Source organism: Clarias gariepinus, chromosome 11 (assembly GCF_024256425.1).
Source record: "Clarias gariepinus isolate MV-2021 ecotype Netherlands chromosome 11, CGAR_prim_01v2, whole genome shotgun sequence".
Taxonomy (NCBI): domain Eukaryota; kingdom Metazoa; phylum Chordata; class Actinopteri; order Siluriformes; family Clariidae; genus Clarias; species Clarias gariepinus.
The window spans coordinates 18226475-18254108 of NC_071110.1; the positions used below are offsets into that span (position 1 = coordinate 18226475).

General features: G+C 38.5%; 1 protein-coding gene across 1 annotated transcript in view; it reads right to left on the reverse strand.

The window, feature by feature from the left end:
- Positions 1-9299: 9299 nt before the first annotated feature.
- rtn4rl1b (reticulon 4 receptor-like 1b) overlaps positions 9300-27634 on the reverse strand; it is a 190715-nt gene continuing 172380 nt past the window's right edge. The window contains exons 2-3 of the mRNA XM_053506798.1: positions 13832-14283; positions 9300-13743 (exon numbers count right to left, since the gene is read on the reverse strand). Of these exons, the coding sequence (XP_053362773.1) occupies positions 12757-13743; positions 13832-14283 (1439 nt within the window). The 3' untranslated portion in view covers positions 9300-12756. The remainder of the gene's footprint in view (positions 13744-13831; positions 14284-27634) is intronic.

Genomic DNA, 27634 nt, shown 5'->3' on the forward strand with positions numbered 1-27634 from the left:
TCTTTGTAACCATTCATCCAAATAATTTGGTTACATTTCTAAAGCTGACTTTTTTGTTGTTGTTAATTCCACTGTTCCATAAAGTCAACAGTGATGCATCCCTTATAAAATCATGAGGATTCTGCATTTATTTTCCACAGAGATCATTTACAGTAGATGACTTTTAGTCATTTCATTTAGACACTGATAAGTTGCCCCTAGCATGTTTTCCCATAAGCACAATCTGATACCTGCAACTGATCCTAAATAAAGCTGTATGACTTGTTTTCAATCTTCTGTGTTCCGACATTTAGTCTTTCCCGTGTTGCTCTGCTAGCTCCCTGTAGCAGCAAAAAAAAAACAAAAAAAAACATTAATACCCACCTCCTCCCTTTCCCTAAAAGGGGGTGATGAAACAGCTCTTTCTCCCCATCAACCAAGTAATGGAGCTTAAGTGACTCGCCTGAGCGTGGCTGCACCATGTGCTTGATACGCCTGTCCACTGACATGAAGATGGATTGATAAATGGGGACATTAACTTGGGCCAATGTTCAAAAATCTGGTCTGTATTTCAGCATGTCCTTGTGAATTACATTATAAAAGCTGTATAATGCATTTTAGCTTTAATGCCCTGGAATAAATTCCACAATAATGTTTTTACAAAATTTTTATTTCTGTTAATAAAACTGGCTTTTTTTTATTTCATGATGTTGTGTTTTTGTATTTTGAACATTTTGATTGGATCCACTGTTGGCATTGTGATTGCTGGTGTTAACATTATGATTGTTTGTATTTGAAAACTGATCCAAGTAGACGAAAAAGTGGTTTAAATGACACGCTGTGACATTTGTATTTTGTTGGTTTTTCAGATGGATTTTTATCCTGAGGACATAATAGACAGCAGGAACACAAAAGCCAAAAAAATAGAAAAGAGAGAGAGAAAGAAAGAAAAGAGGAGAAAAAAAGCCTCCATCATGATGTTTTGTAAACTCCTGCTTGTTCTGCTGCTGGTTCGACATGCTGTAATTTTGTACGCTGAGGACATTTATTTCATGTGAATGCTTGATCTGCTGTGAAAATAAAAGACAATGCCATCAACAGTGTAGGCTTCAGCTTTATTTCCCCCAGATGAATTCAGCTATTAGGAGTGATTTATTCACCACCTATTATTTGAAGAGCCCTAATTTTTCTGATTGGCATTTGCTTTTGTGTCAGAGCAAAAGTGTCAGCTAGTGTGTAAGTGGCTGTATGGACAAGGGCCAGACGTGCTCTGTTTAAATTATTCACCCCAGTTTGCTTTTAGTAAACAATGTCAGATAGCTTTCAGGCATAAATACATACATACTGTACATTTATACATACATAAATATACAGTATATATATATATAAGAGAGTGTGACTTTTTTGACCATATGGTGAGGGAGACAGACTGCTGCGTAAAGTTTTCTCCAGCCCATCCCAAAGATTCTCAATAGGGTTAAGGTCTGGACACTGTGGTGGCCAATCGAGATGTGAAAATGATGTCTCATTCTCCTTAAACCACTCTTTCACAATTTAAGACTGGCACATGGCATGATGATGCATCACTTCATCTGCCTCTCTTCTTATCTTGATGCACCCATCACTCTGGAACAGGATAAATCTTGACTCATCAGTCTACTTGGCCAATTTCCACAGCACCACAGTCTGTACTTTATGCTCTCCAGCAAATGTAATCTTTTTTTTTCTGATCAGCCTCACTGATAAGTGGTTTTCTCACACAGCTGTTTAGTCCAAGTCTCTTGATTTCTTATCTTATTTCGCATGCTCTTCCTTTTTTTTTGCACCAAATGTTTAAGTGATCTCCCATCACGCATCATGCTAATTCAGGATGTTTATCCAGCCACATTTCTTTCTCAAAGGTAATGGTTCACCACTATACTTCCATATTTTAATAATGAGTTTTATACTTAGACCTAAACCTACACTTAACCTAGGATGTGTGTAAAAGAACTTAACTTGGATCAGTTATCAGCAAGGATCTTGTAAATTGTATAACAGGATGTGCTCTTAAAATAATCAACAATATTTCTTTTCCTATATATAAAATATATAAAAAGCACTGAAAGCGAATTTACCCATAGGAAATAATGGAAACTCAGATAATTTATTCCACAACCCAAAAACATTCATATAAAAATAATTAATACAAAATGTAAAGTAAAAATAAAAGTAATTAAACTGCACTTTACATTTGAAAAATTTCCAGACAAAGCAGGGTTTCTGTTAGTGTGTGTGCGTGTGTGTGTGTGTGAGTTTGTGTTTATGGACGCACGGGTGTGTACAGTATGTGTGAAGATAAGAAGTGAGGAAGAGGGAGGGGGCTACTGTGTAGGAATACAGAGGAGTAGAAATGTTTGTGTACGGTATATTTAAGAATCTGAATCAGGGATCACAAACTAATGCTGCCAGTTTGACAAATCTACTAATGAATCAGTGATCTGTTCTATAAATGTTACATAAATAAGAATCGCATTGAAGTAACAAATCACAAGTTGTGTCTCAACCACTAAATGTACTGAATTTATAACAGACAGCAGAAGGTGAAAAACTGTGCATTTAGCATTAGACAGCTTCAAAACAAACACTGAGCTTGAAATGAAAAGATAACTAAAATCAATATAGAGCCATAATTTTTTAAATGACAATCAACGTTAAAGTTTATATTCTTAAATCCACAATAAAACATTATCAAAGGAAGTTTTCTTTTTGAGGCAGAAACATATTCTGCATCATAATTTATTATATGGCCTTCTTTTGTAACTAATTAAAAAATGCCTTGCGGACAGATTTTGTGAAGCACAGAGAGAGAAGTCTCTGCAGCGTGTTCTGTCTGTGGGTTTAGAAACTGTACATGTAAAGGCTGCTGCTGCAGGCAGGTAAGCAGGGAACGAGGGAGGAGGAACAGAGACCAAAAATGGAGAGACAGAGTGAAGAAGAGTGAGTGAAATGGAAGGGTGAAATTGAACTTGGCCTCAGAAACGCTTTGGATTCCTAAAGTGTGTGAGAGAGAGAGGGGAGGTGGAGAGAGAAGCACTTCATGTGTGTCTGCCTCTTTTGTTGTAGAAGACGAAACTTTATGGAGCGCTGCAATCGAGGAAGAGCTGTTGGGGTGGGGGGGGGGGGGGGGTTGGAGGGGGGGTTGTGGGCTGTGTAGCGTTTTGCTCTACAGGGAGAGGAACGGAGCAAAGATGTGGCGAGATGATAACATCAGTAAGAGAGTTTGTGTGGCTGGATCAGGTCAAATGCTAATAAAAACACTGCCGCATTCCCGCTGAGCTTTCGATTGTGTTTACAAAATAGGGGCAACTGATAAAATAAGCACAGGCTTCAGACATTTGCTGTTTCTGAACTCTTCCAGTCCTAAGTGTGCATTCAAGATTAACCTATGTACAAATTTGTGTGGAGACCAGATGTACATTTGTTAAAACACCAAAGATGATAATCTTGTTGCACTGTACTCATGGATGGATTACTGTAGTAAATCACAGGCCCATGGGAAGGAATCTATGCATGTCATTTTCCCCACTTCCCACGCACAAACCAGTGCAAGGAAAATAAATTGCATGTGTTAATTCACCACAAGTCCCTCATGAGTATTTTAGTAATCTGAGTGATAAGCAGATGGTATTCTCGCTGTTTAAAACCTCTGACTCATTGGCCAGCAATGACCTCATGTTGAGTCTTCTTTGGCACATATTAGTTTGGAGCATTATAAATCAAACCCATTATATATATATATATATATACAAATTATTAGCAGGTGTATTGTTGTTGCCAAAGTCTGAAAACCCTCGGCTACTGGCTCCAACTGTCATCCTCAGCTAAGAGGAAACTGGTTTGCATGGTCAGGAACAACCCAGAAACCACCAAAGCACAGGCCGACCATGAACTGTAAGCAGCTGGAACACCAGTGTCACTGTCTAAACCCCCAGAACACTGTACAACTGGTAAGCATGGTTGTGGTAGCATCTTGCTTTGGGCTGTTTTGCTGCCACTGGCATTGCACAAAGTGAATGGTTCTGTCATTCCAGTTCTGGTAAACTGACAGGTGTTTTTGTTTTAGCAATTCCAAAAAGGTGCTGATGAGGAAAAGACTTTATATACATTATAACTGTAATAACATAAATGAATGTAGGAAGTTATTTGTTAATTATATGGAAGTTTCAACAGATACAATTTACATTGTGTCAATGATTAATAAAAAGTTGGCAAATTGCTTTAACGTAAGTGGAAAATACTATATGATGTTAGTGAAAAATTGGGCCCATCATACCACTTTTCATGTATCTGCAGATTCTGCCATGTTTTCTTACTTTGATAAATATGAGACACCCGTTTGGTTTGCTGCACATCATTTAATCATTGACCATTTGTCCATTTTTATGTTTATGCCTTTGGATCTTGGTATTAGCCTAGAGAAAGTGGCATCATAGTTTGAAGTGTGTGGTGTCAGTGGCATGGTGTGTGTGTGATTAGTCAGAGGAGAGATGTGTCATTAGGCGTGTTGTCTCAGCTTGGGATTTGTGCAGGACTGATGGGACTGTAGGCCATGTTGCTAGAGGCTTGCAATCTCTGGGCTCCCTTCACACAAATCGATCTGCTCTGTTAATTGCAGTCATTGATCAGCTGCAAGCCTGACAGAGGCACCTTTAGGGGGGACTGGCCTTTGTGACGCAGAGCAGTGGGAGGTGCCAGTGTGCCTACTAAAACTCTAATAAACTTCACTGGAACAGCCAATACAAACATCTTACGGCATGTTCTAACAGCAGGGGGTTAAATTAGGGTGTTTTCACATTAAGGCCCCGGATCATTTCCGAGAACACTTGACCCCAAAGTCTTGCTTAATTTGATCAGTGAGAACACCAGGCTCAGGAACCATGCCAGGGTTCTCTGAAGAAGGTGGTCTTGGAGCACAGTACAGTGTACTTGGGCACAAATTAAGTCAGATATTAAAGCAATTGTAACTAGGAGCAGAAGTTCTTTTGAGCAATCTTTTGATTGTGTAAAGCTGCTATTTGACAATGACAATTGTTTAAAACTCTTTGCGAAAATGTAATTGAATTGAAGTAGATTGCTGTTGTAAACATGACATCACCAGTGCCGTTACGTCTCCTCCAAAATCTCCGTGTGTATTGCATGTGCTAAGTTTCATCCCCAGACCTACACAGCCATAGCAGACAGAGTAGAAAGACATGCAAGGGTGTTGCTCTTACAATTTTCCCAAAATATTAACAACATTAGGCATGGCGTGAAAGTTGGGGGGCTCACAAAACAAGTGTATGTTTCGAAGAGAGTAAATATGCAAGTGTACCCGAGTACGGAGAACACAAACAATGTGAACGCCGTCCAGCAGGGGAGTGGGGGGTGTGAGAGCAATGATTCCCAAGCATGTTACAAATCAATCGTTCCTAATGTGAAAATGGCCCTACACAGCCATTCTCAGTCAAATCTCTGGGGGAAAAAATGCAAGCATTTCACTAATAAACTACAAATCACTGTCAAGGGATTTTTCATAATTTCATTATGCAGTAATTCAGTCTTTTACCTCAGGAATGAAAGATTTTAGGCTTCTATGGTCAGCTGTGGCAGAGGGCAGAGAAGAGCACTCTAACCTCCTCCTACTGTTTTATATGCAGACACCTCAACTGGAGGGAGTGAGGTGTTGTGAGAGGACTGATAGGATTTTCAGGCTAAATAAATAAACTGAATAAAAAGCACTGCAGAGAGACTGAGGGGGCTTCTATAGAGGGATGTGATATTAGTTTGTGATTGATTGGGGAGTGAGGGACTTGGGGAAGAAGCAAGAGAATGAGGAAGGGGGTAAAGCTTGCCTAAGAGCCAGGTGCTTTGGTGTTTGTGATTTATTCTTTTTGCTGTTAATTATCATGTTCTCCTCATTTGGTCTCTCTCTCTCTCTCTCTCTCTCTCTCGCACTCACTCAGACACACACAAAAACATAAGCACACTTTTTTCACTCCACATCTCTCTTTCATTTTTCCTTGCTTGCCTTTTTAATTTTCTAAGCGCATGCTTTTTAATTAAGCTTCAAACTCACGCAGCAGTGAAAAGCAGTACCACCTACACTATATTACCAAAAGTATTCGCTCGCCTGCTTTAACATGCATACAAACTTGAGTAACATCCAATTCTTAATCCATTGGGTTTAAGATGATGTTGGCCCACTCTTTGCAGCTATAACTGCTTCAACTCTTTTGGGAAGGCTTTCCACAAGGTTTAGGAGTGTGTTTATGGGAATATTTAACCATTTTTCCACAAGCGCATTTGTGAGGTCGGACACTAATGTAGGACGAAAGGCCCCGCTTGCAGTCTCCATTCGAAATTCTTCCAAAAGGTCTTCAGGACACTGTGCAGGCCAGTCAAACTCTTCACACAGTAGAAGTGATCGGTATCCTCCAGTTTTTCATCATGATTGGTTTCATTTTCCAGTGGTTCATAGACCCCTGTTTGCCCCATGATACTTCCTCCACCTATTCCCACCTCCCACCATCTGTTCTCTGTCTGCTCTTTTTCTCTCCTTTTCTCTTTTCTTCACCCTAAAGCCCACCTTTATCCCTTTCACTTTGCCACCCTCTCCATTCTTGTCAGTGTCATAGAGTTCCTTTTTTTGTTTTATTTGAGGCTATATTTAGCAGCTGTGCAAGGACAACAGCTTCCTCGCAAATAAATTCCACTAACACACGGACATGGGGGCAGAATTCTTGCTAGGGCTGCTTTTTTTCCCCAGAATCTGACAGCATTGACAGGATTGCAGTTTAGCCTAGAGCTCTTAGCAGCATTAACTGTGTGTGGCTCTCACATCTCACCACAAACAGCTTCGAATGTTTTCAAACAAGTTGACAAATTACATTGTTCTTTTTTTCTCCCTGTCTAATTGGCATGGAAGTAAACCGTGTGTATTGGTGGAGGGTGCACATGGTATTATTCAAAAAGTGCACAGGTTACAACCAAAAACTTCACACATAAAGGACACCCTAGAACAGTGTTAATATCACTTTAATCCTTAGCTTTGTCATGGCAATGGGTTTCAGGTCAGGCAAGTTGGCTGGCCAATCAAGCATAATAATATCATGCTCAGCAAACCAGTTGGTGTTAGTTTTGGCACTGTGGGCAGGTGTGTAGTCCTGCTGGAAAAGGAAACTCTATAAAGCTTGTTAAATCTTTCTAAAATCTCCTGGTAGATGGCTGTGTTGACATTGATTAAACACAGCGGACAAGCCACAGTATATTACTGTACATCGTACCCCAAATCATCACTAACTGTGGAAACATCAACCTGGATTTCGAGCAATTGTAAAATGATGCTGAAGGCATCCAAAATATGCAATAATTTCCTTTAAACAGTTGATATTAAGATTTGTCTGCTACTTATTTTCTGTAAAGCCTTCAAAACAGCTCTAATCTGAGGTACTGGTAATTGTTGAACTCTGTGCCTGGTAACTCTAAATAAACTTCTCCTCTGAGTTTCTCCTCTACGTTTTGTTCTTTTTTTTTAACTGGGATGGTCTTCATGAGGGCCAGTTTCATCATGGTGCTTGATGGGTTTTGCAAATGCACTTGACAATCCTGTTTTTGCAAAAACTGTTCCAGAACTGTTGTGTGTTATTTCAGTGTAAACATACAAAGTTGGATTTTTGACCAAGATGGAAATCCTGAGTGAAAAGAAGAAAAGAAGTTTTTATGATCATGACAGACACCTCACAAGCCACCTTATTTGACCTTCGTGTCTTAAAATAACAACTGACTGTTGTTACATAATTACATAAGTGTAATATTTACAGGTTTGAAATCCTCAGTACTAGAATGTAAATGTGAAAAGGTGTGTGAACTTTTTACTGGTACTGCACACACACATACACACACACACACACACACACACACACACACACACACACACACACACGGCACAGCCAAAAAAAAAAAAAAAGATCACCGTCTGGATTTCACTAAGCAAATAGGTAAGATTACTTAATAATTACGGCAGTGATTACATGGTACAGCTGCCAGCAAGTTATTTAACCCTAACTGATGAAGTGAGTAACTTCTCCTTTCTTAAAGAACGGTCGTGGCAAAGATGTAACTTTTAGAGGGGTCAAGAAAAGAAAACAACTAAGAGATTTGGTGAAACTACTAAAATTGTGTGAAGAACTGTACAACACATTATTAAACCTGCAAGAATAATACAGTACAGTAGTAAACCATCACCTTCGAGTAAGAAATGTGGACAAAAAACATCCTGAATGAGTGCGATTTGAGATCACTTCATTTGTGATATTTGTGTTAACAAGCAGTCAAACAGGTATACCTAATAAACTGGCCGGTAAGTGTATAACTGGATTTTACAAAACAGGACAGGACCTGTGTATAGCACATCACATATGTGAGCAAAAAGAAACGCCGCATGCTTCACCCAAACTGTTGACATTAGGTTGCACAAACATAAACAGCCTCACATAGTCAAATATGTAACTGCAACATCCAACATTGATTCATGAGTAATGCTGTATCCGGTCCCTGCCATGCGGAAAACTAGCTTTCTGCATTATTGTAGGAAAAAATTTACAGTATTGCTCAGGATCAATTCCCATCATAGTGGCAAGGAGATGAGAAATGAGACCAGAAAAAAATTTAAAGCCTTATTAATAATTGTAATGATTGACTTAAATGTGGTGCTTTTAAGATGATTTATACTGTAGGCACCCTTTATATATGAGTTTTCCTGTTTTAGAGATTGCAAGCACACATACTCATAGAATTTTGTGGGTGGCAGCGATATTGAGCTCTGTGTGTGTGTGTGTGTGTGTGTGTGTGTGTGTGTGTGTGTGTGTGTGTGTGTGTGTGTGTGTTAAAGCGAGAAGGACTCACTTGGCTACACAGATACCTGGATTATTCCTCTGATATAATAAACCATGACTGTTCGGGAAACACTGCAAAGGAGACTGGATGAAAAAAATCTTGCTGACAGGATATAGGTGGAAACATTTCTTTACTTTATCAGTGCCCTGCTTTCTGAATACAAAAGAAAAAAAAAGAAATGTCGACACATTTCTTAAAATAAGAAGATATAGATTTTAATATCTTTTATAAACATTTTTTTCGTAGTATCTTCTGAGAACAACTGGTTAAACCATCAAATAACTAGGATGGTGTAATGCAGGAGACAAAAAGACGAGAGAGAAAGAGAGAGAGAGAGAGAGAGAGAGAGAGAGAAAAGAGAGAGAGAGAGAGAGAGAGAAAAGAGAGAGAGAGAGGGAGAGAGAGAGAGAGAGGCATGGTGGATTGTGCAGTCTTTAAAAATGGAATCTAAAGGATGTAAGAACCAAATAAAAAATGACAAAGCAAAAACTGTGGAGAAATGTACTTCTCTGCTTGAGAAGTAAAAAAACCCTGTTGTCATCATAAATGTCATTCATTCATGGATAATTTTTTCATGATACCAACATTATCTTTGTCACAAGTCCATCTACCAGCTGATGAAACTGTTTAAACAGTTAAAGTTTGTTATATTTTACAAAGAATTTCTTAGTAGAGGAGGCACAATACTCCAGCCTTCCCCTGGGCCTGTAACTGGAGATTGAACATCCATCCAGACTTTCCCCTTCTGTCCAAAACAGACAAACTGTCTTTCCCCTGGACATCTATTTATTTGTCCTGTGGCTCCAAAAGTGCTTTTTTTTTGGCCATGGTATGTTGAAAATCACTATTATACATCACACCAAGTTATTTAAAGGAATATGTTCCTGTATCTTCTTAGTATTGTTGAATTGTAGGTTTCACAGCCTTTTAAGGGTGAAAAGTGTCCATTTTAATAGGCAGTTCAGACAGAGGGATGTTAGCAAAAAAAAAAAAAAAAGTCATCCCTATTTGACCTTTGTCCTCTCAGGGCACTTCCTGTTTTCATGCCCCATTAGAAGGTCATCTCTAGTTCCCAGCTCAGCCAAATCAAACAAACACAGAAGACAATAAACAAATACAACTCTTTAGATTTCCAGAGCTTTATATCCTAGACACACACACACACACACACACACACACACACACACACACTTGAAGCAAATGTACCCTGTTTGCTTCGTTAAACATTAATAGCAGCTTTGTTATAATAGGATCCATAATGTGTTGTTGCAAAACAATCCGAACTGTGCTAATGCAATAAATATAAACATTGGAAATATCCAATCAGATCCATAAATGTGTGGACAGTGGCACAATTTTCAGCTTTAATTCAAGGGGCTTAACAAAAATATAGCATTAGCCATTTAGGTATTACAGCCTCAGAAATAATTGGATTAACCAACAATCATAAATTTTAGGACTATTCTCAGTCCGTGGATGCAAGAAACTTTGTAGTCAAAGACTGTGTGAGGTCTGGAACCCACCCAAATCCTTAATGCTATGTTTTCTTACAGGTGCTTTGCTAGGCATTTCCTGCATTTTGTTGATTTGACCACTCCTAAAGTTTCTTTCTTTTGTATGTGTATTTTGTTTTGAGCTTAATGATGGCCTACTTGACTAGCATCAGCAAGATAAGTCATTAAACTGCTCATCAGTTAACTGTCTAATTACTTTTGAGCCTGTGAAAATATAGGACCTTTAAAAAGATTAAGTCTGATCATTCTTGAAGTATTAATGCAATATTTTTTGTTAAAACCCTCAAATGAAAGCTGAATATCTACACGTCAAATACATCTTGATTGCTCTATTATAAGTCTCTTGTGGTGATGTACTGAGGCAAATATTGTCTCACTATCCAAGTACTTTTGGACCTGACTGTATATAGGAACGCTTGTACATCTGCTCATTTATGCAGTTAATCAGTCCGCCAGATAGATGGCAGCAACAAGAGGCAAAAATACAAACAAACGAAAAATGAACTAACAAAAAACAAGCAGAAACAAACCAAGAGCTTCAGTTAATGTTTACATCAAGCATCAGAATTAAGTGTGATCTCTCTAAACTGACACGGCATGGTTAATGGTACAGTAAATACCCAAGGCAAATGGGTTGATTTTTTGATGATTTTTTGAATCTTTTTTTTTTTTTTTAAGAAAGTGTTGATCTCCTGGGAATTACACATGCAGCATTCTCTGGAGTTCTTTGTGTGGAGCATCTGCAGGCTAAAACATCACATTGCTGAGAGTGACTAGAGAAGAATAACTGATCTGAGTTGATGGGATATCTATAGGGATTTAAGTAAACCTTGATATTCTCTTTTGCATATTTAGCCAATCCACCACAGCGTTCAATCTTCTGTGCATACTGAGATGCTTTTCTGCTCACCATGGTTGTAGAGTAATTATATGAGTTATTAGATCCCTCCTCGCAGCTTAAACCATTCTGTGTAAACTGTAGAGACTGTTGTGTGTGTGTGTGTGCGAAAATTTTAAATCAGCAGTTTCCGAAAAGCTCAAATCAGCCCATATGCTGCCAACATCCATGCCACAGCTAAATCCTAGGTTTCCTCATTCTGATGTTAGATATGAACTGTGTTTGACGTTAACTAAAGCTCTTGACCTGTGTCTGGATGACATTAGTGTACCACCTGCTGCCAGATGACTGGCCGATTAGGCAACTGCATGAATAAGCAGGTGTACAGGTGTTCCTATTTAAGTGGATGGTGAGTGAATATATAAAATGCATAATGTTTTGGCAACTATTTGGCTTTTTATGAGGCTTTTGATTTGGTCTACTTAGTTTATAAGCACTGAATAACTGAAATTGACAAATTGTTTTGTAAAGTATGGAAGTAGTTTATAGCCTGACTGTTCAGTGTAAATGATATTGAGTTCAGTTTTTTCCTACAGTGTCAACAAAGCTTGAATGGAATTGTTGCAGCACATTACGGCAATAAGATAAAATTGAAAAGTAAATGTTTTTTTGTCTGCTAATCCTAATTAATCTGCTGAGTTCACAAATTTCACTAAGAATAGCAAAATTGTGGTATCTTGTTATACATGGTTCTTAACTTATTTATTTCCATAACAAGCACATCATTGTTGGGGATTAGGTAAATAAACAGGACATATATTTCAGAATGATGAGGCAATTATTTATAATATTACATTCAGTTGTTGTTTAAGGGAAAAAAGAAATCTGTTTGCCAATGACTGTGACTCGGGACATGTTGAAGGTAAAACTTGACTGGATTTACAAATATCACTTTTTTTTTTCTTAATGACATTGCGGTTTATTTATATAAGAACTTAAAGGTAATGAGAAAAATGTGCATGTGTACTACAATACCATCTTATGATTGGTATTGTATAAGTTTCGGTTTAGCAACCCTGCTTGTCAGTTGCATGTTATATTCCAATTGCATGTACTGCTGCTTAGCTATCGCTTGTGATTAGGTTTGCAGTGACCCAAGTGGAAATTTAAATATTTTGGCAACAATGGCAGTGAAAGCATAACTGCTTAACAAAGGCTGCTCGTACTACGTCTCTCATCACTCATATGTATCTATTTCACAGATATGTGCATATGATGCATAAGCATGTGTGTCTACTTTAGTGTCTAACTGGCAAAGATCCTTAAAGTGTTTTTTTTTTTTACATATATTATTAAACATACACACAATGATCCCCCACCCCAACCCTTAAACATACACACGCACTTGCACACACAGAGACTTGTGTAAAGAGGCCTTGGAAGGCTGGAGCTAGATTGAATCTGAGAACTGCATTGTTTTCATTTAGCTACAATGCACCAAAATCAATTTCACTGTACGATGAATCTAGCACTTAGCAGCACAAGAAGTCCCACAATACTAGAGAAAGGAAGGTGGAGCCACTGGGAATTGCCCATGTTGGTGGCCTGCTGGACCCCACTGGGGGGACGCACAGTGGTCCGGGGAGTACATTTATTCTTTCTCCGTGTGGTCAAACTATCAGGGGATGTATGGTCATATTTCCCAGTGAAGTCAGATGATGAAAACTCCTTGTCTGCCATTTCCTTCGAAGTATGAACCTCGTTGGGCCCTTTTCCTTTCCCGCTCCTGCTCCGCGGGCGTGTGCAGTTCCGAGAACGACCAGGCCTCTGAGGAGTCACTGCATTTGGGGAATCTCCTGTTCCTGCCTGTACTCCATTAATTGCAGGGGGAGGTTGGGGGAAAGGGGTGGGCAGAGAGGAAAACTGTTCACCAAGGTGGGGGTGGTGAGGGCGTGGTTGTGGAGGCTGGGCAGGTTGAGGCTCTTGCTTCAGTGAGACCTTGTCTGTTCCAGCCCACAATTTGGTCTTGCTCTGGTGCAGGGACTCTGATCCTGAGCAATTAGGGAAGTCCTCTTTCTTTAATTGCTTTAGGTCTTTTCCCACCAGATTGGCTGGGGCTACACAGCCCACTGAGGATGTGGAGCCACGGAACCTCTTAAGCCAGTCCCACAGAGACAAGGCCTTGCAGTCACATTCCCAGGGGTTGTCATTGAGACGAAGGTATTCCAAAGCACCAAGCATGGCCAGACACTCACCAGATAGCTCTGTCAGGGAGTTGTTAAACAGATACAATGTGGTGAGGCGCTTCAGGTCATGGAAAGCCAGACGGTCCACCCACTGCAGCTGGTTGTGATGTAGCAGCAGCCGGTCCAGAGCATGCAGTCCTCTGAAGGTGTTCTGATGCAGGCCCCACAGGCGGTTGCCATGAAGAAACAAATGACTTAGGTTGTGTAGATCCACAAAGATGTCATCCTGGAGGTACTCCAAGTGGTTATCCTTTAGAGACAAAAAAGAAGATAAATAAATATGACAAGACAAAAATGTATAATACAGAACTAAAAGCATGGGCAGTTATGAGACTTACTTGCAGATATAAGTACTGCAGATTGCGAAGGCCTTGAAAGATATTATTAGGCAGTGAACTCAAGCCACAGCGGTACAGGTGGAGGGCATGAAGACGGCCAAGCCCATGAAAGGTTTCTGGAGATAGAGAACGTAGGTAGCGGTTATCTCCCAGGTCTAGTTCCTCCAAGAGGGTGAACCCTTGAAAGGTGGTTGGCTCAATATAGGTGATGTTGTTGGAGTAGATCCAGAGTGTTACTGTAGAAGGACTGAGGTGGCCTTTAAGCAACTGGTGGATTTTGTTATTCTGAAGGAAGATACGCTCACTGTGGGGTGGAATGCCTTCAGGAACAGACAGAAAGTTGTGGGCCTGGCAACTGATCGTGCTGGGGGCAGAGTAACAGATGCAGTGGCGTGGGCAGGACCAGGATAGCTCCAACCCACAGAGCACCAGCAGGAACTCAAGCCCACAGCCTAGAGAAACACAAAGATTGAAGAAATAAGGGGAAAGAATCTGAAAATGGTCCTGAAATCACAGCTTAGCATGTGGCAAACCATTTTGAGTTTTTGAGATTTAGAGCCCTTAGACAGGAGATTTGGTTTATTCACCAGAAGTAACTGGGGAGGATTGATTTAGGCATGAATTGCTGTAGAATTAAATAGCAAAGACGACTACAACTGTCTGTCAGGAAGACACATAAGGTCAAGACAAAGCAATAGTGGGATGGTAAGACAAGGACACAATGCAACATAATACAGAGAACAGGCTGTTCAGGAAAAGTAGATAAAAGCAGATAATGAATGACAAACAAACCACACGTTAGTAGCTGCACATTATCATGTGGTCACTAAGATTTGTGTCTTTGGGTGGTGGTTGACAGCTTGTCTACACAGCAGTTATCCACTGCTGGTTGCCCAGGGTAACAAATGTGGATACCTTATTCACATCAGTCAAAAAGCTTTTGGGTGGAAGGAGGCAAAATAACTAGAATTTCATCCATTACAATTTCACAAACCTATAAATCAAGGTAGATTTATGCTGCATCTGAGTCAATTATTCTGCAACTAGCTACTGTATGTACCTATCAGCTTCAGTCTCCTATTGAAATCAATCTCTGTGCCTGGAACTGTTTACATTGATGTTTGGTTATACCTATGTTAAACCAAATAAAGATAGTATTTCTCTCATTCTTTTTCCACATTTATTAAAAGCTGTGCAGCAGGATTTATCCAGCAGTTAATCTAAAGGGAAGAGAGTCCCTACAAGTCCCATTTGTACACAAGCGACAGCTGTTTTTTCTCAAAAATGTATTATTCAAAACACGATTTCTGTCATTCACTCAAAATCGATTTGCTCCCTCTGCCTCTTAACATCACTATAATCCTTAGTTCCTCCATTTGAAATGTAGGGCTAGGGAATTACTCTCTTGCAAAAGACAGGCAGATATTTATTGGAATATTTTTTGAGGTAAGGCATTTTTCAAAAATCATGTGACCCTCTATAAATAGGTAATGTAATAGCTCCTAGCTGAATATCAATAAAGGGAATGAATGAGCACATCAGAAAGAGGTGGACAGTCTTTTGCATGCCTGGTGAGCAGGCAGATTGAACACAGCTCTTTTGCTGGGGAACTCCACTAATGTATAGTCATCAAGAAAACAATACAATACTGTCTCGGTGTATGAATAACAGGGACTTCAAAAAAAAAAAATCCATAAGTCCAGGCAGTGCATGGACACATAGACACACAATAGAAAAAAAAGTCATACACTTATTGACATTGTGGCTAAGCAGTGCATCATTGAAAATGTAATGCATAATATGTAATTATTAAATTAGTAAGAGATGGAAGTTCTTTTTTCTTTATTTATATAATTTTTGTATTTGTGTTAAATCTACTCCAAGAGAAAAAATTAAGGATGTCTAATTCAATTCACTTTACACTTGTAGCAGAAAGAAATGCTAAAGCTGAGAAATATGGAGATTATTGTGCTCAGAAAATTACATAAGCTGAACATCATGAAAAAACAACAACAAAAGAACCCCCACATTACTTAGACATAGAATCACATTCAGAGAAGGCCAGTTTAAAGTGGAGATATAAGCTGGGATGTAAACTACTTTATCCAGAATCATTAGGAGAATGAGAATTTTTTTTTTTTTTGCAAAGCTGCTCTCCTAGCAATGGAACTGAGTGCACTGACCTTCGCTAGATATTTGCCTTGTAACACTTAAGGCTAACCCCTAATTACTACACACTTTTAGAAAAATGCTGGGAGGATCTAGAGATGCTAGAGATGCTAGAGATGTTCTTAGCCCATACTGATTTTTAAATTTATGTAAAGTCTAACCTGCCCATACAAATTCTTCTCGATACTCCTGTTAACATACAGTATTCTCCAAATTTGCACAAGGCTACAGAACTGTCCCCAGGTTACTGTTTAGTGACCTGATTTAGATAAAATCTAACAGAAAATGAAAATTCAGTGGGATGGGTGAAGGCTATCATGTGCTTCCTCTGAGATATGCGCTTTGTGAACTGCTGCACATGCATCGTTAGACACACATGATGAATAAGTTTGTGTTGTGCCACTTGGCACACTGGCGTAATCACACAGAATCGGATAAATCCAAGGGTGATTTGTCAGTCACCAGTCATGGCCATTTTTTCTGAAAACCATCCAATTACGGTCACAGGCTGTTTAATCAGTGCATTTCCAATTTAAACCATTAAGGGTTTAACCATTATCCTACAAAAGTATGGTTCACTATCGGATAGTTTCATGAGAAAAATGGTTTTAGGAGGCTAAGAACACAGCGCTTTGTCATGTTAATAAAACAGGAAATCTTTATTTGTTTTATTATATAGTAACACATTTTTAAATCCATTTGTTATCAGATTCAGATGATGGTGATTCTCCAGCAAAAATATCAACTCAACAAGTCCTTGTGAATGAGTTGCTACTGTATATAATCATGAACATGTTAGAACAAGCACATTCATGTAAACCTGTGAATTATAGCTACTGCCAGAGCTGTAGATAATTACTAAGCACTTTTTTGACAAATCAGAGCTCATATTTTTGGAACCAATTTTTAAAAATTTTATTTTAAGGGATTATTTTGTCCACTATAATAGAAGTGAGCTAATGCAACAGCTTGTCTTTTCCTGGAAGAAAAGGTGCCCAGTGATGCCTCGGAAGGCATGGCATATGCATCTGAGCGACAGGGTTTCTATCTCTTTGCTCCACCCTGCAGCGGGAAAACCACCTCCTGAGACCTACTGCTTCACACCTGTCACCTCCCTGATTGCAGCATGTGTGTGTGTGTCTCCTGGAACCCTCTCACCACAATTTACACCTCTCTGCATCTCCAGTAGAGTGTAGACACAGGAAGAATGAGAGTGAGAAAGGAGATATTTTTAGCAATGCAGAGAGATGCAAATGGGACTCGAGAGCATGAAGGTGCATTATCATATTGCTTGACCACATAATGAGCCTCAAAGTGAATTGTTGAGGTGGTTTGGACCACGTCATTGATCCTCTATTAACAGGTCTATAGCCCCTCTGTGCCAATGATACCGTTTTTGAATTCTCAACAAAAGAGATAGATTTTTTTTTTTTTGCTAAAGAACAATGAAGGTGTTATTCTAGTCAGTCTCACTCGCCTCCTTCATCTTTCGCTCTGTTTCTTTCTTGTACTCTCTCCCAGCACCTTTCCCCTTATCTGTCTGTGTATAATGGATGCAGCTGAGAGCTCGTTACAGGGAGAATCATTAAACAGGCTGTGACTGGGCTTGACGTTTACCCTGACGACCCTACGGCCATGGACGCTTTTCATGGCTTGCAGTCACCAAGAGGAAAATAACTAAATAAAGGCATGAAACAGAATGGCTTTGGTCCCTAGACAGACAGTGTAAAGTTAGCCTGTTGAATATCAATGAAGCATAGTTCACACTAAATTTGCCCTCATGAATAACACATTGCTGCTAATAGGAGAGAAGCAGTGTGTCTGTGACTCTGCACACCATTACACTGGACAAACTCAATTTCCTGTGTTTCTCTAAGGACCCTGATAAGCGTATGGCTGTTGCAACCTTGCTTGCATGGCCCAATAAATAACATGCTTTCCCTTTAGAGTTGGTCATATTGATGTTCATATACACGCACCAAAATGTCTACTGCCATCATAGATATGAAAAAGTATATAAAAACTGATTTTACTACAATTAGTACAGAACTTTTTTTCTATCATGTCATCATACTTTAAATTCATTAAGGTTTATAATCTCACACAGTGTTGGGGTTAGTAAAGTTAAGTAGAAAGAATATCAAATGAAATCCAGCCACATTGTTCTTGCGTCTTTGAATTCATGTAGATTTCTCTTCTTTAAAAAAAAAAAAACAATAAGTCAAATGTTGGTGGACTAGTTAGCACTGTCGCCCTCCACCTCCAAGGTCCGGGCTCGATTTCTGGCTTCGTTTGCATGTTCTCCCTGTGATTTGTGGGTTTCCTCCAGGTACTCAGTTTTCCTTCCAAAGACATGCATTTCCCAAATTGTCTGTAGTGTGTGTATGTGTGTGCACTGCAATGGATTGGCACCCTGTCCAGGGTGTACCCTGCCTCGTGCCCTGAGTCTCCTGGGATAGGCTCCAGCCCCCCCACAACCCTGAATACAAGATAAACCATTATAGGCCATGAGTAACTTAAATGTCTGAAGATTAATAGGAGGCATTTAGTGACAACAACATAACTTTGTTATGGGTTGGATTATATTGTTTTTTTTAATGAATAAAGCTTATAAAGACAGATAAAAATACAATTAACTCACTTGGTATTTGAAGAAGGCAAAGGGGAAAACCATATTCGAATCATTAATTGTAACAAGGCAATGAAGTCTGATCATCTGTTATCATCTGCACCTTTTTCTCACTGGTTCATGCCTTAATTTAAAATGTATTAATTTAAAAAATCCTCTAAAACTGTCCAGATATAAGAACTGGACTGAAATTGTCATTCAGCCTGGAGAAATATTTGTACAATACAAATAAAAATGGAATAATAAAAATAATAATTATTATTGGTAGCGTAAAAATACAGTACTGTACCTCATCTTTGTGTTTTACAGTTTAATAGTTGTATTAAACAATCAGGGCATTTGCTTAAAAGTGGTCCTTCCTGACTGGGATAGGAAGTGAATGAGGAAACAGGAAATGAAGAATTTAAACAGAGCAATATTTCCTATATTTTGTGTAACATGCTGCCAACATGCCATAATTACCGGTAAAGTTAGTTAGGGCATCATATCATGTCTAGTATCTTCTAGGTGTTTTATAAAATTCATGTGTAGTCTAAACGTCCAACTAATTATGCTATAAGCTGCTTGTCATTTGTGTTGACATAAAGTGATTTGAGACATAAATGACAATCTAGCCTACAAGAGGCTTACTAAACACATGATTAAAACTATTTGTCTGGAAAAACACAGATTACTACTAAAGGATATGGATAAAAAAATAATTCTTATAAAAACATGCTAGGATTAATTATAGTTTTTGCATATATTGGTTTTTATTATGACTGCTTTTTTCATCAAATAGTCATAGTTTGGAGTTTGACAAATGGCAATAACTGCTTTCCCAAAGCATCTTGAGAATTCTGTTAGTCTTTTTTAATAGACCTAGAATTCAATTCAAGTTCAGCAAGTCACTAATTAGACTAAGCATCATTGTTGTGATTGTATTGCTGTTCTTGGTTAAATGCAGCCATCACTGGACATGTTTATACACTTAAATGGCAATATTAGAGCAAATGCTTGGCTTCTAATGAAAGCGAATGAAAGTAACACTGCGTGCATTATGGTTGTTAGGTAATTGGAAGTATAATGGAGGGTAAAGATAATCTAATGAACTAAAGGGCATCATCTCACCTCAGTGTGTCTTTCGGTTGAAAACTTAAGTTTGCTCTTAAAACACTGCTATTACTGAAAACCAATATTATATTCCGTGGTTATATTTAGGATCCAGTAGACAATTCTCTTTCATGGTTGCAAACAAAGTGGACTTTAGCAATAACCTCATTATCTTCATTAAAGTCAAGGTGGATGTGGCGTATTGAGGGCATGAGACACACCAAAAATGTTAAACTGTATCCTTCCTTGTCTTTGCTGCAATACCCTCAAATCTACACATTTTACCTAGCATTGTTCATATAGTGTATCTTTAACCCTTAACCAGTAACAATACATCAAGAGAAAAAGCACATATTTTTATGTTTAACAGCTGTATCTGTTTTTTTTTTTTGTTTAGTTTAATTGTTTTATTTAAAAAAATAAAATGATGGGAAAATTATTATCATAGACCCACGAGGATTCATATATAATGATTTCATTGACCTTAATCTGCATAAAAACTTCAATTAAAAATTTTGGACAAAAAAAAATCACAAAAATAAAAAATCATTCTGAAGCCCCGTGTATTTCAATCTGTGAGTGTTAAAGTGTTAAAGCTTTATTTAAAAGGGTTAATTTTATTGCACCCTGAATCTTAAGCACCTTACATCTTTTCTAGCAAAAACAAATAGCACAGTAAACACCTTGGATGAGCTTTGAATGAACAGATTTGGCTTTACTTCATGATTTATCAAATATATATATACATATATGTGTGTGTGTGTGTGTGTGTGTGTGTGTGTGTGTGTGTGTGTGTGTGTGTACACACAAGTAAACAATTTCCTTAGTCTAGGAAATTTGCACACTTTTTGAAATGTTCTCATTTCTCTACAAAGCAATACAAAATGTCATCCTTATTATTATCCCTAATATGCCATAGTATGATTTACATTTCCAGAGCTCAGCTGCACTTGCTCAGCATACATGAGCTCCTCCAAATTCAAATTTACCTCCTGGGTATGGTACTAACTCTGCAGCACTGACTATAAGGACCTCTCTCATTTCTCTACCTGTCAGTGCTTTATTAACCGCTTGAGTAAAGCAGTCAAAATCTGTGACTGGTTTGGAAGCTGAGGCAGAATTACATTTTTTTTTTCTTAAAAAACACAGAGTGGAAGAGACTTTAAAGAACAAGGATGTCTTTAAGGATGGAATAAAAATACAGATTATGTAGTTAAACTACTGGTTCTAAGAAGATCTGTGGACATGAGCATGACAGGGTTAGGATCAAGCAGTGAATGAGGGTGATATCATGAGAAACACCCTTAAGAGCTCTTGTTCTTAAGAATAGCCTTGTCTCAGCAGAACTGATATTACCAGTGTAATATTAGAAGCAGTGACCAGGGTGATGAGGGAGACATTTGTCCCGTCCAATAGTGCCTCACACAATGTTTGCAATGCTAGTGTTCTGCCTTCCTGATGCATTGCTTTGACAGTGATAATGGGTAGCTTTGGCACCTTATAACCAATGTATGAGACGTGCCAATAGATTAAATCAACACAACTTGTGCGGACCCTAGACGGGTGGTTGGTACATGCAAACCAAGCTGAAACTGTAAGAGATCACTTGTGTCTACACTACACTGTAAAACTTTGTTAATAAGGATTTCACTGCAAATGAATATGTGCCCTTAAATCAACACTCTCACACACCATGAGAAAGCAAGAAGCAAGTATAGGAGAAGTGACAATAATGCTTTTCCAGTTGACAAATCAGAAGAGCTAAAAATAGTTGTGCTAAACAAGCTGCTGCCATATGGAGCATGTAAAAAATACAGAGGGGAATTTGGGGGTGGAGGGGGATTGAATTTGTTACTAGGAAAGCATTTAAAGGTGCAGGAGAGAGAGGCAGCAGCTGACAGCCACAGAAAGCACAGATGTTTAATACTGCCATTTTAATTAAAAGGATTTCAATAAATGTCAGAGAACAGTCACTGTAAGCAGTAATTCAGTGAGCAGATATACAAAGACAAAGATATAAGGACAGAGCAATCAAACCCAGACAACACTCCACATGCTGGGCCTGATTACAGTGTAGTCCAAGCTGCTGATCTCTGGATCAAGAGGACAGTTTTAAATGTATTCTCTATGAATCTTAGGGTAAATCTGCACACTGCTTTTTATTGCCCATATTCCATCAAAGAATTTGTCTGATTTTGCATTCCGTGATGTTTCCTATTTGCTATCCTGGAGTTGGTAACACACTCATCTGCAGGTTGTGAATTCAAATCCCAGAACCGCCAAGCTGTCACCTCTGCGCAACCACTTCCGCGAGCGCGGCCCTTAACCCTCAAATCTTCAGTTGTATAAATGAGATAAATGTACGTTGCTGTGCATAAGTTGTCTACCAAATGCAATACATGTTAATGTGTTGTTTAATGAAATGCCAAGTGTGTGTATAAAAGCAAAACCAGACAGTGTTGTCTAACATGTGCCACTTCCCACCAGGTTTTATTCCTGACCATGCAGTAAACATCAGAAGCTGTTTTAAACTACCAGAGGAATCTTTAACCAATCTGTCTTTTTAAGCAACTGAATCAATATTTTTTCATTTTGTTACAAAACGAAGCCTAAATCAAACAAAGCAAGATGTCCAGGCGACTGCGAACATGAATCTTGGATAAAAAACTAAACAGGAACCAATAAAGTTGCAATAATTCGTCAAATTACCTAATTGCTTACATTATTAAGAACCTTAGTGCACAAAGTTAATGTGCTCGTCTCTGTTTTGGTAATGACGTGACCCAGAATTACAAACTAAACTAATTAAGCATATACACATTTGGCTATACAGTAGCAATTAGCCATCCAGAAACTTGATCAAAGCGTGACATTTGCTTTGCACACTAGGCTAGCAAGGTTTAAGACATTCTTACAGTATGTAGACCGACAGTTTTTTCCCCTCACTGATGTACTTTTTACAGGAAGACAGCCAAGTCAAGGTTAGAAAGTATCCTACATAAAATCATTTCAGAACTTACTTCTAGACACAATGTACACCCTTTTAAGCCACTCTTGGATAAAAGCATACACAATAATCTGCTCTCTCTCTCTCTCTCTCTCTCTCTCGCTCTCTCTTACACACACACTCCCTCTTGTTCTCTGTCTTATCTGCATGGTTGCAAAAGTATCACTAAAGGTCTGCAGGTCAAAAACCAGCCCAGGACTCACACATAAATCACTGTATAATTTTAACTCAATATTATAGATTCATACGATCAAAGATCAGCTGCTGGACATTTACTTACAACATGCTCATTGTGAACATCATGTCAATACATTTAGGAATGAGTAATGATGTATTATATCATAATCAAAATCTATTTGGATTTTTGTAAAAACGATCTACTATTAAAAGTGATATAATTTTATGTTCTATTCATTATGTATCAGTTTGGTTGTTACTGGTTATGTTATACAAGAAAGAGAATGAGAGCCTGGCTGACAAGTATATCACCCAACCCTGTGTTCCCCCTAGGTTCTCATAACGGGTAACAGTTTACAGTTTCTCAGTTATTCCCTAGTCAGCTTGGCCTACAGTACCAGGTAGTGTAGTAAAACAGGTCGTACTCTAATGACGCGTGCAGATTTATGTGCAGAAACTTAATAAAATAGACAGAAGTATTCAAGGAAAATCGGTCAATATCATTTGACTATTCCTTAAAACCTGCTGAACATTTCGTTTCAGTGACATTCTAGGTTCAATTGTGTTGAAATTCATTAACATTCATGTGACACAGAGAAGCCAGTCACTCTCAAAAACTACAGCATGTGAATATGAAATAGGCAACCTTAGGCTTTTCAAGGCTCCTATGCATGATGGATCGTGACAGTACTCACATTACATGACGTCCCATTACATTTTCTGACATGTCAGAAATTTGTCATGACCCCCGACAGCAGCTTGGATTAAACCTGGCTTTATTGTGAACTGCGCCCGCATAAAGACAAAACGCAGCCTTATTTCTTACTCACTCCTGTCTCTAAGTGAATAGCTGTAATCTTGACATGATGGTCATCTATTACTGATTTATTACAGAGAGGATCAGATTGTATTTCTATGCACTGAATTGTAGTGGATATGCTGCACGTTTGCTGCGCGAACAATGAGGAAAAGTATTTTGTGATGAGGGATTTCGAGTCAGTGCACTTTGCCCAGGGCAGGCCTGCATACCCAGGTGGCCTGTAGCAGCAGCATGGCCTGCTTTTGTAGCTACTCTCAAATCATTATTATTGTTATCCTAAAGAAATCTCCGTCCCCTCCAACCCACCCAAAAAAAAAAAAAAAAAAAAAAACTTTAAATGTATCTGTACAAGCTAGCTTGCATTCTAACCATTCTCTTGGCCCAGATTTGCAGAAAATGAATTATTCAATGCAGGTATTTATTTACCTTAAGAAACACACACACACACACACACACACATACACACACATTTAGTGCTACAGGGCACCACATTTGGGTGAAGCCAAGCAGAAAATGGCAGACAAATGCAGCTCACAATAGCAGCTGATTAGGGTTGAGTATGGAGGAGCTGACTAACTGCACAATCATTACTACAGTTACCGAGCTGGTCAGTGCGACCTTTAGGGAGAAAATGTCTTTACTGTCACTTGGACCTACAGTACTCACTGCCCTGTTAACACTCATTTCTCTTGCACACAGACGGCCACCCCCACATAGGTATGTGACCTTAAAACTAAAAGCAATTCAGAGCCACTGACACCGATGTGAATGTATAGGCAGATAATGACTCACGATGGAAGGTTGAACACCTGCTCTGAGAGCAATATTAGGAGGAACAGCATGAAGTGCTTTTCCACTTGAGGTAGAGAGACAGAAGACGAGAGGGACAATCTTAGGGAAGTAATCCATTTTCATTAAGTGTGCCTTCTTAGGCGTTGTGAGTCTTTCCATTGATCCTGCTTTAATGTCAAGTCATTAACTGTACTAGGTTTAGTCACTTCATATAGTAATGAATTTCTTGCACATTCTATAGGCCTTCACTACAGCAGAGGCAAGACACACAGCCATTTCTCTTTTTCTAAACTCAGGGTCACGTGTCAATGTGTCCTTCTGTGCACCACAATCCTTTAGCCCGTTTGCTGTCTTTGCTTCAACTGTTGCCTTTTGTATTCATCATCATTCCAGCCAAGCCTTGTTTCATATCTCTATTACAAAGACATACATATCAATCTTCTTTAGCAGTTTACTTCACTTTACTGCTTTATAGGAGTCCTTGAATTTCTCTCTTCCCTTCTATCTTTTTCTTCATTTATTTTTTTTCTCACTAACACACTCCTCTCTTGCTACTTGCTTTCCTCCTCAACACATGCGTTCTGAAGCAGCCCTATGTTCAGCCAGATTTTCCACTTCAATTACAAGGTGACATGCACTATATTTCCTTTCTTGCACACATTTTCAATTATGCCTGCATTAAAAGTGATTATCCTCCCTCTCCCCTCTCTCTTTTATGATGTGATCTCTCTTAGTCCTTCTATCCGTCTTTCCCATTCTCTCTTCCTCTTTTCTGTGAGATCCTCCCTATCCTCCCCCTACACTGTTTTCTTGTTTGGTCGTAAGCAGCGGCATAGCAGCTTTAGCTGGATAAAACACAGTCAGCACGTGGGCCTGATTAAAGCATAGCCAGCCTGGACGTTGGAGATAGTACAGCAGCTTATAGGATCACCGAGTCATACGCAAACAGCACCATGCTCGAAGGCTACTTCAAAGTCTTTTCTAAACCATCTTTCAGAAAATGTCAATTCAATCATGCTAATTTCCATTATAGTTTCTATAACATGGACCCCACTTTTCAATCCATGAAAAAAGGATCTAAGGATGATGAATGCTACATTTTTACCATTATACTAAACTATAAGTTCATTGAAGGAAAGTAAAAATGTGCGTGGGAGAGGATAAAGCAAGACAGAATGTATTCTAGTTCATTATGAGGCAGCTTCCATAAACAGACACTCCTTCTGTTGCAGTGTTTGTTGTACGGATTGTTTCTGGATGAATTCAAAAGTACAAAAAAGTTTGGACACACTGTCTAATTCCATGTTTTTTATATTTCGTTATACATTGTAAAACAATGCTAAAGACATCCAAGATATGCAATGGTCTCTTTTGAACAGATGATATTGAGATGTGTCTGCTACGTACAGTATGCTCTGTAAAGCCTTCATAACAGCTCTAATCTGATGTGTTGTAAATTGGGGATTTTTTTTAGGCATGTAACTCTAAATGAAGTTCTCTCCATCAGAGGTCTTCATGAGAACCAGTTTATCCTGGTGGGCTTGATGCGTTTTACAAATGCACTTGATATTGTTCCTGCCAGAACAGCTGACCTTGGTGTCTTCTGTTACTTAATTATCTAATTCCATATGTGTTATTTCATAGTTTTGAGTCTCTGGTATTGTTCTAGAATGTAAAAGAATAAATTCAAACTTGTGTCCAAGTATTTGACTGGTACTGTATATAGAGATGACCATGACTTCACGAACAAAGATTTTAAATTGTACTAGTTTGTAACTGTCGAAGGCATGTTGTGGGTCAAGTGTAAATTAGAGGGAGGAAACAACAATTAAATGGCGTTTCATGTGTGTTAAGTGTTTTCAATATCCATGGTATCCCTAATTACACGTTAAGTGCAATTCTAATTAAAGGCAGTGAAATCCTATTCAAAAACAGCAAACAAATGCAAAATAGAAAAAGGTAGACATGAGTGTGTTTTATTCATTTCTTCACAGGCTTTCAAAAGAAATGCTTGTGGCACTGGAGATGCAAAGTGTGATGAATAACTAACATTAAGCAAACATTTCTGTAGTAACAAGTAAGGATACACTGATACCAAGTACATGTTTTTTTTGGTTCTTGCCAATGCCGAGTCTGAAATCAGAGGCATGTCTCTGCTGTTTTCTCTGTGAGCTACTGGCAGGAGAATGATCAACAGAGCACTTTGATAAAAATCTGTTTTGGCATCTTCAGCATTCATTTATCAGTTATGTCAAGATAGATTTTAGTTTCAGAGATATTAACTGATTAATGTTTAATAATTAACTGAATGAGTCTAGTTAAAGAGCTCCATAATCCCCCTGAGAAAACCATGCCCCCCCATCAAGCAGATTTACAGCTCCTGTTTACTGATTTTGGAAGTGTTTTTGCCAAACTGTCCTGAGGAGGGTGCTAACAAAACAGACTGCAGCCAGCAACCGAAAGTAGATCAAGTGGTCACTTTGCTCCCATTTGCTCTAATGCTCTCTTTATTACCAAGCCTGATCTGTCCATAGCATGTCCATGCCAGGTGTAATTACAAAACCCTTCACCAAAAAACATGAGACAGTGGGACAGTGAATACATGGTATATTTGTGCTTGAATAAATAAATAAGCGCAAGAGCACACAGTGACTTTACTTGAACAATTATGACTTGTTTGTGGTTTTGTGATTCGGGCTTTAATATTATTCAGGGACATCACTGCACATTTTATTTAAAATAGAGCACTCGTATATGTGTGTAGGAATTAGAATCAACAGATTTTATAACTCGTGATATATCTCGATATAAAATTAACGATATTAATAATTTTTGTTTTCTGATTTTCTTACAATTCCAAAGAAACTTGGCAAATTATTTGTTCCTGTTGTTATATACTGTTCATATTTTATACATACAGAATATATATATATACAGTATATATGTATACATACATACAGGGGTTGGACAATGAAACTGAAACAATTTAGTATTGGTGGTTTCATGGCTTAACCATCCTGGTGGCCAATATTTATTTTGCTTAAAATATTGCAATGCACACAACATTATGGGTGACTTATCAGAGTTCAAAACAGGACAAATTGTTGGTGCGCGTCC